The 13,435-nt window shown below is 43.6% G+C and overlaps 1 protein-coding gene across 1 annotated transcript in view; it reads right to left on the reverse strand.

The window, feature by feature from the left end:
• The window catches only part of DNMT1 (DNA methyltransferase 1), a 47,102-nt gene that overhangs the window by 24,469 nt on the left and 9,198 nt on the right, over nt 1-13,435 (reverse strand). Inside the window, exons 6-14 of the mRNA XM_020812086.3 lie at nt 10,472-10,571; nt 10,150-10,190; nt 8,597-8,648; nt 7,791-7,874; nt 7,592-7,701; nt 4,540-4,658; nt 3,569-3,661; nt 1,296-1,447; nt 529-716 (exon numbers count right to left, since the gene is read on the reverse strand). Of these exons, the coding sequence (XP_020667745.3) occupies nt 529-716; nt 1,296-1,447; nt 3,569-3,661; nt 4,540-4,658; nt 7,592-7,701; nt 7,791-7,874; nt 8,597-8,648; nt 10,150-10,190; nt 10,472-10,571 (939 nt within the window). The remainder of the gene's footprint in view (nt 1-528; nt 717-1,295; nt 1,448-3,568; nt 3,662-4,539; nt 4,659-7,591; nt 7,702-7,790; nt 7,875-8,596; nt 8,649-10,149; nt 10,191-10,471; nt 10,572-13,435) is intronic.

Genomic DNA, 13,435 nt, shown 5'->3' on the forward strand with positions numbered 1-13,435 from the left:
CTAACCATTCACAACGAACAGTGGTGTCCAGCTAGGCATGGTCCCTATAGTGGTGTTTGTGATACAGATGACCACAGCTCCTCCCATGGCAGAGGGGCTACCAAGATTTCAGCAACCCAAAGAATCCTTATACCCTAAAGTCACCCTGTGTTGAAACTAGCAGAAAGGAAAGGGAGATAGTAAGAACTCCCCTGATAAAAAAAATAAAATAAAAGTAAAATAAAAATTAAAAAAATCCAGATGACTGATGTAAACTCCTCCCTTCTCTGACCAGGTCAGCAGGTTTCCACCTTGATAAGATAAGCTACTCCTAGAATAAAAGTTCTGTAAATACAGGCTGCAGTCTTGATCTGTCCTCTTGGCTCCCCCATTAAGTTGGTACGGTAACATTTCTAAAACTGCCTCAGCACTAATGGGAGTGGTATATACACTGAATGAATGAATGAACGAACAGAAATGTGTTTCACGTCACAAACTTCCAATCTAATGCCTCTTTTTGGCCAGTCCTGCCTTGCAGCCATACTGTACCTTTTCCCCAGTGTGACTCCTGCCAGCTTAATCAGGTCCCTCATACAAGGCGTGATGAGAACTGGGGGCTCATCACTGTCTCCAGCCTCATCGTAACTTTCCACTTGCTCCACCACAAACTGGGCATGCCGGAGGAGAGAATCTTCTGTGAAACGGTTGAAATTCAACCCAGCAGGAGGGACGGTGGTCTGGACAGAATTTAAAAGAGGTAATAATTCGACTGCTTTCCCAAGAGGCAGCAAAGAAATCTATTGCTAATTTATTTAATGAAAATGAGATTGCAAGGACATTAGATTTTTCTATGGAAAAATGTAGCAGTAAAAATTGTTTCAGTAAGTGCACGAAAAGAACAACTTCAGCATTACAAATCAAAGATCCATCTAATCCTGGTGGAAGGGGAGGAAACATGTAGCCCCTTAGTGACAGCTGGCCCCGTCTCTGCTGTCTTTCCGCAAGCAGGCAAAGACCCTTCTCTTCAGGCAGCTGTTCTCTTAGTGACTGGAGGTCCACAGAGTTTTTTTTAATGGGATGGTTTGGGTTTGTATTTTTGTTGCTTTAAAATCTGTTTTGGTATTGTTTTTCTCTAATATTTTTAATATAATGTTTTTAAAATTATTTTTAAATATTTACTTACTGTTTTTAAGCTTTCAGTAATATCTTTTTAATGATATAAGCTGCATTGGGTCCTTTTTTTTAAGGAGAAAGGCTGGATAACAATATTTTCAAAGAAGGGAGGGAGGAAGTAATATATAGCCTCCCTGACTAACCTCTATTTTATTCAGCAAGTCCTCATAACTGACATCCGGGTTGTTTTGTAAGAACTCAACGACAATCTTGCTCATGTAGATCTTCTCCTGCATCAGGGCAAAGATGGGAGCATACTCCTCACTTGGTTCCATCAAGATGTAATCTGCAAAAGCTGTAAAGGCAAGGCATAGAGGCACCGTCTGGTGAAGAAGACTGAGATACATTGGCATCTCACGTATGCCCAGCCATGAACCAACTGGACTTTCAGGCGACCTAAGCACCAACACTTAAGGATGCAAGAACTGCCTTCGTGAATCAGACCGAAAGACCTGTTAAGTCTGGTTTTCCATTTCCAAAAATAGACAGACATGTAGAAGCTGTCCTCCATCCCTGGGAAGAGCACAAGCCAGGCTTACAGATTTTGCCCAAAAGTCTCCTCACGGTGTGACACCATCCCCGGCTACTCCAAGATACACTGGCCTCTGAACATGGAGGCTCTACTGATAAGAGATCCTCTTCCACACATTTTAAATACGACAGCAGGGGTATGAAAACTGACTGGATTCCAACCCCTCTAAGGCCCAGTCAGCAGAGCAAGGATGAAGGGAGCTTTAATGCAACAACATCTATAATGCTGTGGATCTCAACCCTGGCCATATGAATTACTGGCCCACAGGTACATCAGCACAAACCAATTTTGCAACTGAATTCCACACTGAGTAAAAGAACTTCTCTCCTGCACAGGCGACCTCTAAATTAATTTAACGGGGTGACACTTGAATTCTAGTACAAGAACAATAGGTTAATCGAGGAGTCTTTCTGTTCATTCAGCAAGGCCATGTTTTCCTTTGTGGATGTTAAGGACTCAAATTAGTTTGTGGGTATGGCAGGCAAGATCGTCAAAGCAAGGAAGGACGGCTTCTGGCATTCTGCTCATTGAGCTTTCCCAAGAAAATCCACATGGGCCTGCCATTCTGCCACAGCCTCTGCAACTGGCCTCCTCCTGGGAGTCTCATCTGGAAGCACCACTAAGCCTGACATTGCGCCCTGGAAGAAACCCTGCGTCAGCTGCTTTCTTTACAGCTGCTTTAGGAGTAAGAACAGGAGACTCAGAAGGCGTCCGCGCTGAAGGCCACAATCCACAGGAACGTCCTCCTAGAATGTCCACAACTCGTAGGCAATTAAAACAAAGTTGCGTACAGTCCAAAATCCAGAAAGGAAGACTTTAACCAGCAGCAGAGCTGCACAAACAGGTTCTTAGCCAGTACATGGACAAATTCTTAGTTCACATATTTTCATGTGTCATTTTATGTTTGATTTTCTGGTCAATATTGTAACATCAAGCATCTTTGTGAGTTTAGGCACACCCTACCGGGAAGCTCTGCACAAACTTCATAAACAGCAATCTGGCAATACCTCCCATTCATTTTAGGTAGCTTATATAAGGCCTCTGCCCTGTGTGCTGTGGCCTTGTATGGAAATCATGCTAGCAAAATCACATTATCTACCAAGTGACTAAAATAAATTGTTACATATTCAGCCATTTGAGAATGTTAGGTTTGCCTTGACCCTGGTTATTGGTTTTTCTTTTGCTTTGCTTTCTTTTGGCTGCTGTGCCCACACATATAATGGCTAGACGATGTGATCCTGCTTGCAACTCTCCTACAAAGTAGACATGTGAAGTCCAGTGGCATGTGTTTTGCACTGGCTAAGGAACCAAGCAAAACACTTCAGAATTCTGGTATCATGGATTTTGGAGGGTTGTTTAAGCTCCATTAGAGCCTAATGGGGATGCTTAGGACAGGCTCAATTACATCCCCCGAAAGGAAGAGGAATGGCATGTAGCACATCTCCTGTCCTCTTATTAATGCACAGTATTTAATACAGAGGTAGATAACATGTAGCCCTTATGGCACATATGGCCTCTATTGACATCTTTGCATCGTCCCATCCTCGGCCTCCAAGCACCCTAAACTTCTGGGTTTGTTTTTGAAAAGTTAATTGATGCTCATAAAGTCACTCTATGCTTTCTGAAAGGAAATGCACTTTTTAAAAACATTAATCCTGCTTCCTGGTTAACAAAAACAAATCATCACAACCTTTAGAGTATATAACCATCACTTAAATTTAAAAAAAATTAGATCCATTCTCTTGGGAGTGCACCGTTTGAGTTGCTGACAAATCTGAAAAATGATCCTCAGCCCTGCTGCGATCACCCACCCCATCTAAGATCAATATGTTGTCAGGCTCCATTAATGACATGGTTCTTTTCCAGACGTCTAAATGAGCTTACCTGTGGTAAAGCCAATCAAAGCCCTTTCCCCTCCGTCAAAGCCCGTAATCCACCACGCGTTGATGGGGCCCATCTTTCTGGCTCGGACACCACCTAAGATCAGTGACAGGACAAATGTTATGCATATGCATGTCTTCCTGAGTAAGCACCAGCAAGTATGTCTTTGAAACCGCTTAAATTTGCCACACCATCTGTGCACGAGTTCTGAATTAAGTCCAGTTTGGAAAGTAACACAACCATGCCTGGACTGAGCCATCGCTTGCGTCTCCTGGAAGTCTAAAGACACATGAGCTACATAAGTGCTTCCTTTTTCATCAGTCCCCCCCCCCCCCCCAGTAGTAACGGAGTGAAGACAAAAAGCTGGATTCTGTAACCCTGTTCTGAAAGAAACCCAGGCCTCCTCTATTTAGGAGCTGACAGTGTTTCTCCTAATAAAGCAACAAGCAAGCAGAGCACTGGTGACTTCTGAACTCTTCACAGGAGAAATGGAAGTTCCTGAATAGTCGACAAAACTGTTATGGCAGGAAAGGACAAAGCATGTTCTTCCAGACCTTGGTGGACTGTAAGTAACTCTTTATGACCAGCACTCCTAGTGGTGAGGGATGCTGGGTGTTGCAATCAAAGAGTATTCAGAGTAACACATTTTGGCTATCTCTATGTTATGGGATGACAGAAGGTGGAAGGCACATTTCTTTAGATCCTCAAGTCTGGAAGAAAACTGATTTCTCAAAAGAGATATCAATTCAGAATTAACAGTGCTATCTGGTGTAACATTTACAGTGACACAAACAGGGATACTGGTATGTGAATACGAATATCCCCATCTCTAGTCACAGGCTTAGGCAACCAACTTGTTAACTCACTCTCAGGCCACCAAAACAGCCCAACAGACATCAGGGCTAAGATCTGTTTTTCCTACAAGCCGAAACAAGGAGGCCTCAAAGAAAACCCACCTGTAAGTCCGCACTTACCATCCAGGCAAGGGTTATCATCATAGATGGGCTTCACAGCACCACTGAAGTACAGTTCAATGTTCCTTTCTATGAGACCAGTATCAAACGGGCACAGGTGACCTTTCCGATCATAGACACTGCACAGAGAAGGAGAGGGTTGGAGAGTTTTTGCTTCCTGAGCCAACGCAGAATTCCTGCCTCCCATTAATATACAACACAACTGTTCACACACTGCATGTTAACTGGTCTGAAGCTCAAGCCTGACAAGAACTGAAGATTTTGGCTGAGAAGAATCTGCTGAATTTGATTAGAGTCAATCCCATCGCTCTCTGACCGGGGCTGTGCCCTACCCACCCCACAGCTTGGGGATCCTTCTGGACATATTATTGATGGTAGAAATAGAGGTGAGACCAGCAGGTGAGAATAGTGCTTGGTACACCACTATAAGTCATCCAAAGAACCTAATTTCAGTCAAACTAGACCACTGTAATTCTGTGTCTACAGGGCTGCCTCTGAAGAAAAATAGCTACAGAAGGCATCCTCTTCTGTCCTTGCCAGGCACAGCTGGATTGCATAACATCAGTTCTGCACCAGATGCATTCACGGCCAGAGCACTTCCAAGCCCAATTCAAAGGGACACTATCAATCCTCAATATTTCTGAATGATTTCTGTCCAGCTTATCTGAAGGGCCACATGCACCTGTTTGTGGTTTAAGATAATCTGTAAAGACCCGACTCACTCATCTGCTACCAAGATCAAAGCAGTTGGAAGGCGCTACCAAGATGGCCTTCTACCCTGCAGAATTCTCTCTCGAACGATGTACCTACGGCTGCAATTAAACATGCTTTAAACAACAACAACAACAACAACCCTCTTCTCTCTGGCCTTTAACATTTACTGCTATTAGGTATTTGAAGCGAATTAATTTTATTTTTAACTTTAAATATCACACATTGTTTGCCACTCGATGGTGCTATTTTATACTGCAAACCGTCTGTGACAAAGTCCTTCACTGGCCGGGGGTGCACTGGTGGTAAAGGCGGGAAAGAGACGCAGGGGCTGGTCTTGTTCTTCTAAATCAACTTTTTTATTTGTAACGGAACTCAACTCAACAGCATCAAACGGGTCCAATAAACAGTCACCTGTTAGCAGCTTGTATTTCTTGGATCTCACAACCGTAGCTCTTTCAGGTTCCCCTAAAAGGGAGCGGGACCGAAACGCTCCCGATCCATCAAAGGTCGCAATGGGGTACTCCGAACCGCGCATACTGTCCCGCAGCACGGGTGCCTGGCCCAATCTCCCTCCGGAGGCTTCTGTTGGTATGAAGGGCCAGGGCGAATCACCCTCCGTCCACCAGGGTGATTCCGCGGGTAAACCACTACCGTCCATTCTAGAGGGTCGTACCCTCGCCCCCTTCCTCCAGACACTAATGGAGCCGGCAATAACCCCCCTCCCAGCTGTAAATTGGGAAAGTCTCTTACAATACCCGACGCTTCTCCCAAAAAGATCATGGGCTCGGTTTGGACCCCTCTCTCCCCAAACCTTCCCAATTCTCCGTCAGTTGTCGATCTAAAAACGCGCGCGCTTTCACTCTCCTTTATGTCCTCCCACAGAATGAGGTCTAGCTCCACCCCTTCTTCGTCCGCTAGACACACTTCCGTAGACTTTCCAGTCCCTCCTTCTGTTGGCTCTAGTTCAATTAATATACCCTCCACACAACTACTTCCTTCTACAATGTTCTCTTTCATAGAGGACGGCACACTTTTCTCCACGCCTTTACACCATCTTAGGGAGATCCTAACCTTGACTATGAAATATATTCAATCAAGAAATAACAGAAATAAATGGAGGCCAATCCCAGGATCAGGGCTTTTACTGCTTCTGGTGGGGAATGGCAAAGGAAGCAGTGACAGCAAGAGATGAAAAGCAGGGGAGCAAAAATGCTCAGGCACATGACTGGAGGCTCACTTTGGAGAACCCAGGAGGATTTGTCTTCCCCTATGGAAACCCTCCGGACACGATCCAGCCTTCCACTTGCAAGCCAGGCTCTCCCCCCCCCCTTTGGAAGAATGCACTCAGCAGGGCTCTATCTGCCATAGCTGGCAGTAGTAGAGATCCTAAAAGGAGCCCCTTTTATTGCATTCCTTCCCTGCCGAGTCTCCTCTTATGGCCAAAAAGATGAGAGAACTGCTCTCTTTTTTTGTCATAAAGTGTAAGCAAAAAATTAGACAGAACAAAAAACGTACAGGGCAAACAGGGCACGTGCAGTTATGTCCTTAACACTCTGCTGCAAGAGCCAAACGTCCCATCTAGCTCCAGTTCTCCAGCTGTACACCCAAGGGGCCCTCCAACAAGGCTGGGAATGTCTGGACGTAGGACAGAAACTGTTATGTCTTAAACAGTAGCACCTGAATTAGTGGCTTCGTGGCTCCGGTGGCTGCATAAGCAGCTCCTGATGCTGCTGCCATCCTCTGCCCTAAATTTTTCTTCACTCAAAACAGCATCTGCAGCCTGAGTGGGTTTCAAGAACAATCCCTGCCAGTCTTGTTGCACATCTTATGGGGAGCCTAAGCACCCTAAAAACAAAGGGTCAGGTGGTACCTTTAAAACTAACTGATGAATTACAAGGTGAGTTTTGGCACACGTATAGCCCCTACGTCACTGGGCACGCACGCACGCACACAGAGGTAAGGGCTCAGCCACTGTACTATGCCTCTTTTCACTGCTTACTTGCTCGGTGCCTCATTATCTAGTACAGCAAATATGAAACACACTGCCACAAGCAGTCTCTGAATCGGAAGAAAATGGACATTACAAGATGCTTTTTGAGCAAGAACTTCTTCTTCCCATTCTTAATGCTCCTCAGCCCCCCTTCCTGTCTCATTGCTCTAGACATTAACACTGAAGGATAGAAAATGAATATTTAGTTCCTTCGTCCTGCTGCTGCTGCTGTTATCCTTGACCTGTTTGGCATCTCTGAAGGGAGGGAGGAAGGAAAGCTGGGGAAAAAATGACATTTGGTCGCTCCAACCAAATTGGGCTTTACACTGAATCAGCACGGAGCTTCACCTGAAGGATGTCACTTTGTGCTGCGGCAGATCTTCGTAACTCTCAAATCCATCTTCATTAGCATCAAAAATGGACAAGCGTTCATCTGTCAGCATTTCTGGTTCATCCAGCTAGGAAGACAAAAGATTTTGTCTTTAACCTTGGAGGCACACCACTGAGGCGGAGTACTCTCCTCTTTCAGTGCCCTAGGTTAACTTACCGCATCATCAGGATCTCCCTGGAAGAACTTCAGCTCAGGGTCATCCAAGTACTGTCGGCATTCGGCACACTTGGGAGGGGTTGTCTGGAAGGGAAAGACATGGCAAGGGTCCATCAGCTCATGTGATTTGTCCAGAACCAAGAGCTGTACGGGAACTGTCTCATCAACTAGAGACCTGTTGCTAAAACATTTTGGTTGCATGCAGTTAATACACCATGTAGTATTAGCTGTATCTTTTCAGTTCTTAAATGGGGTGGGCAATGTCCAGAGGTGCGTAGGCAGCACCCCGCCCATCCCTGCATATTGAAAAGCCACCGTATTGCAGTACCCCCCACCCCCCAAGAATTCTTCCAAAAGCTAAACTGAAAATGCCCCTTCACCATCGAGTGGCCTACATCCCAAATTTTATTTTACTTTAATTGTTTTAAAACACACACAACACACACACACTCTCTTACTTAATTTAATGTCCTGGAATGACATATACGGCCCACATGGCTTTGATGTCAAAAGCCCCAAGCAGACTCAAATTCATGAGGCTTAAGAAATATCCCATGTTATTCTGTTTCTTAAAGTCAGGAAATGAGAGCAAAGAGATGGTGATGGGGCAAAGCTACCGAGGTGTATATGGACTCACTTCTCCCCACTTTTGACTTCTGTACTCATGATTGTTCTATAACATCTGAAAGCCAAAGAAGTGTCTTTGCTTGAAAGACAGGTCATAAAGAGGGCTACAGCACAGATGTCCGTGGTTTTAGCCAAATTTAAAACAACAACAACAACACACAAAGCAAATGCATACTTACTTTAACAGGTGGCACAGTTTTAACCTGGGTTGCTTCCTCTTTTATTTCAGACCTGGATCAAAAACAACAACCCATAAAATGATACACGTACGCGCGTGCGTGCGTGCGTGCGTGCGTGTGGTTACTGTATATTATTGCAGTTTTACTGCATGTGGTTTTCAGCTGTCTCATAAGTCACCTTGGGGGCTCTGGCAGCCAAGCGCCAGAATATAAACCTTCTAAATAAATATACACACACAATACAGACTTTCATGTACAAAGCAACTTTCATGTTCAAAGAAACCAAGGGCTGCAAGGAAGCAGATTTCTAGCCTTTATACATCCTGAACTGTTCCATTTCGACAGTCGTTTGTGCCTTTTAATATATTTCTTAAAGAAAGATCTAAGTGATAAGAATAGGGTGCAGGGCAAAGCATCAATCGATGCTAGGCTTCCAGGTGCTTAGCATTCAAACTTTAATCAGAGCAAATGCATCTTAAAAGACCATCGCTTCTCCTAGCCTGCTGAGTTCTAAGTGCTCTCCATCTGTTAACTATGGTGAAGAGACAGGGTTGCAGCACTCCCACGTCCAGCTTGCTCTCCTTTGCTGTGTCAACTCTCATAGCTATTTGAAGCTAACACTGGTTCCAGCTTTCACTGCAAGACAACCCAAGTTCAACGATGCCTGAGGTCTCTTTGTTTCTACATGTTTCTTTCTAGACAGGCAAAAGGGGTTACACTGCTGTCAAACTGCTTACAATAACAAAGTCGTCCTTTACTCTTTCACACAAGTAGCTGTCCCCGTCGCTACTTTTATTTTTTAAAAAAAGAACATGATGTTTTAGGTAAACGTAAACTCCCAGGCAAAATATCCACTGTATCTATGCAGCTGAATGGGGCTGAATCGGCAGCTAGACCAGCTATAAGGGGGTCCAGTTCAAAGACGGGGAGGGATCCTGAACCTTTAAGAGTTCTGTAGTAAAGACCATTTCCACAGACATCCACAGCGCTTCTATGTTCTATGCAGTGAAGGGTCATTTTCCATAGCATAAGCATATCATCTGTGTTTATTTTTTATAAAATTTATACCCTGCCCCTCTAGACCATGTCTACTGCTTTACATACCATTCCAAAAATCATAGAGAGAACTGCCTTAGAGACAACTGGCCAAATTCTTGTTGCCATTTTATGGTGGCAGAATGCAAACAGCATTAAACTGGATGATGAATGGCTACAAGCTAACAAATCAGCACAGGTGTCACTTGTGCAGTGGGTTGTGTGACTCCGCGTGCAACCAATCATGGCTCTGCTGAGTTTTTAATTTGCAGCAGTTTGTTGCCACAAACTACACCGTTGTGTTTGACTCCCGGATGTATTTATTTATTTAATTTATTTATTGCATTTATACCCCGCCTATCTAGTCGAACGACCACTCTAGGCGGAAAGAGAGAAGATACGTACCCAACAGGATCATGCCACTGTGTCTTTGTGCACTTCTATAAACAGTTATGTCCCTTGTTGGCAAATGTACAAGGGACAAATGTTTGTCAGATTATACCGAGCACGTAACTTACCCTTCTTTGGTTTCCGTTTTGATTCTTTTCTCATCTTGCTCCTTGAGAGAGAAATGGAAAACAAACAGCACTGAGAAGCCTGCGACTTTCCCCCACTCAATCTTTCAAAATGAGGAGTAAACATGATTTTAGTAACTTAGAGAAGTTTGCCAGTCAGCATGTCCCCCCTCCTGAGGGGACAATACAGCAATATTATCTCAATTCGCAGTATGCATCAAAGAATTTGAAATACTGTGCACGTGTCAAACACTTTGGAAAAGATGAAAAGAAAATAGTGAACTATTACAAAACCTTCTATATTGGCGTGTCCCCACATGCCTACCATTTCTCCAGGCAGCTCCTCTTCCTCTTCCTCCTCATTTTCGACATTAGCCTCTTGATTCAGCTCCCCGTTCACCTCTCCAGATTTGCGTTTGTTGGACCTAGCAAGATCAACCATAAAGTGGATTTCTTAGAGGAAGTTAATTCAACAGGTTTTTCATTTTACTTCAAGTGAAAAACAATTTAAGGAGAAAACGAAATGGATATTAATTTTGCAAAAGCTAGAGTAACTATACCACAGCTAACTGATAAGGTGCCAGGGCATAGCTCAGTTCTGCGTCTGTGCTTGTGGGCAGGCAAATGACCGATACTGACCCTGACTTCTTGTTAATTAACCATGGCAAATTACACAAAATGTATACAAAAAACCATAGGACTCTGGCCAAATTATGCTCAGGTTAAACAACTTACTGTGAATAGCAACAGATATTTGGATATTCCATTTGATATCATTTTTTCTATTGCTTGCCCTGCAAAGGCTGACATAAAGGTCATGTTTGACTGGATAGCTCTTAAGTTCAAACATGTGCCCAGGCAAGGATTTTGAAGGGGAAAGTCAGAAACTCAGTTCCTGCTTGGAAGGAGAGAAGATGCCATAAAAGAAGAGTCCTCCAGGACCCTGTTAAGAGACCAAGATTGGAGGAAGACACGATCTTTTAGCTAGGGAGTTGGAACATCTTGCCTTTTAGATGTTTCAGACTTCAGTTCCCAGAAACCCCACATAGCACAGGCAATGGAAAGGACTAGGTTCAGAAAGGATATACAGTACTGTACCAAAGGATTATGTCCTGTCTTAGTTGCACTTTTTTACATGGTGTGGGGATTTCACTGTGTTTGGGAAGCAGAGAGCACGGTCAGGAGGCCATAATCTCGTCACGCATCTGGACTCCAAAGTGTAATACAGTGGTGCCTCGCATAGCAATCGCTCCGTTTTATGGCGAAATCGCTTAGCGACGCTGTTTTTGCAATCGCAAAAGTGACTGCTTTGCGATGGTCCCTATGGGTGAATTTCACTTTGCAATGATCACAGGGAAGCGATCATCACAAAGCCCCCATTTTCGGCCAGCTGATCGGCGGTTTCAAAATGGCCGCTGGGTAAACAAAATGGCTGCCAGCTGTTTTCAGGCACGGATTCCTTGCTTTAGAGGCACTGAAAATGGTGGCGCTATGGAGGTACTTCACTTAAAGGTGAGTTTTAAGCTCATAGGAACGTATTAATCACGTTTTAATGTGTTTCTGTGGGCTTTTTATTTTCGCTTCGCGATGTTATCGCTTAGTAGCGATTTTTTCGGAACGAATTAACATCGCTAAGCGAGGCACCACCATAGTTCCCAGCTGAAACAGCAGACTAAGATGCATCCATTTTTTCCCCAGGAATTGACGATTCCATTAGCAGACGAGGACTAATCGTTACAATGCTGACAGGGCAAGATACCCTCTTGAAGGGGACCCTCTGGGCAGAAGTAATAGTGGAAAGTGACACGGGGAGAGGATATTTCCTAAACAATGGCCGCAACAACCAAGCTAACTCTTGTCAGAACTGTGCAGAAGGCGGCAATGTCAATGGCTTCCAAATGCTTTGTACAGTAACTGAAAACCCTGATAATGGGACAATACAAAATGAAACAAAGGAAACACTGGAAAAAGGGGCTTAGAAGGCAGGCACTCAGTTGGCTACCAGGGAAGAGCAAAGGACAAGTATGAACAACGATACCGCTAATGAAGCAACCAGATGAAACCAAAAGCACATCCAGTTCCTGCTGTGCACAAAATAAAAAGGGAAGGCTGATGCTCCACAATATATATAAATCAAATATGGAATGTGAGAAGCATTAATCAAAGTAAGCCTGAAATCGTAAAACTAGAAATGGAATGTTTAAATATTGTAATTCTGGGCGTCAGCAAGAAAAGCTGACTGGGATAAGATAGTTTCAGTCCAATAATTATAGAACATTTTAGTCTAGAAACAACAAGCTCAGAAAAAAATATGGCTTTATCAGTGAGGCAAGATGTAGCACAAGTAGCTTGAAGCCATAATGTGAAGTCCAACCAAATAACATCAATCAGACTTCATGGAAAGTTTACAAGCATAATGCTTATTCAAGCCTATGCTCTAATTATAGATGCTGAAGAAGAATATGGAAACTCTTATGCAAGGGCCCAAGAAGAAATTGATCACATACCAAAACAGGATGTGCTGATAATCACAGGTGACTGAAATACAGAGGCAGAAACATATAGTACAACCAAACAATGTTGGGGAGAATTTGGCCCAAGAAATCAGAAATGAAGCAGAAGAGTGATTCAAAGAATTCTATGAAACAAACATTTGTTTATTGCAAGCACATGCTTCAGGTAACCTAATACTGTAGATGATTGTAAACACAGACATCCCTAGACAGCCCATAGAGAAACTGAACATATGGTATAACTAAAAGCAGAAAATGGAGAAGATCTATTCTCTCTGCAGAAACAAGATCAGGAGTGAACTGTGGTACGGACCATGAACTGTTAATATGAAAAACCTGAAGAATAATTATAATGCTAAAATAAAACTTAAATAATCAAAATAACATTCTGGAGGAATTTAAAGGTCGCATAAATGACTAAACTCAGTAGGATCTGAACAGGAAAATCTGTGAACTGAATCCGAATATATTGTCAGGGAAAAATGCAAAAAGATTATTTGTGCAGTCAAAAGGAAAGAATAATGGATGTCTGAACAACAAGTGAGAAGCAAAAGAAAAGGTGATAGGTCAGGGAGATCAGAGCAACACAGACTATCAGTCCAGTAGTGAATCTGTACATCTCTCTGACGTACACAACAACTCTGTTAGGTAGATTAGGCCAAGAAATGGTCCCTTGATCTCAAAACCACTGCACAGTGGGACATACATTACATTAAAAAGCACATTTGGAGCTTCATGCAGGGAAAATAAGGCTGGGGGAGGGGGGGGGCAAGCAG

Source organism: Pogona vitticeps, chromosome 2 (genome assembly GCF_051106095.1).
Source record: "Pogona vitticeps strain Pit_001003342236 chromosome 2, PviZW2.1, whole genome shotgun sequence".
Classification (NCBI taxonomy): Eukaryota; Metazoa; Chordata; class Lepidosauria; order Squamata; family Agamidae; genus Pogona; species Pogona vitticeps.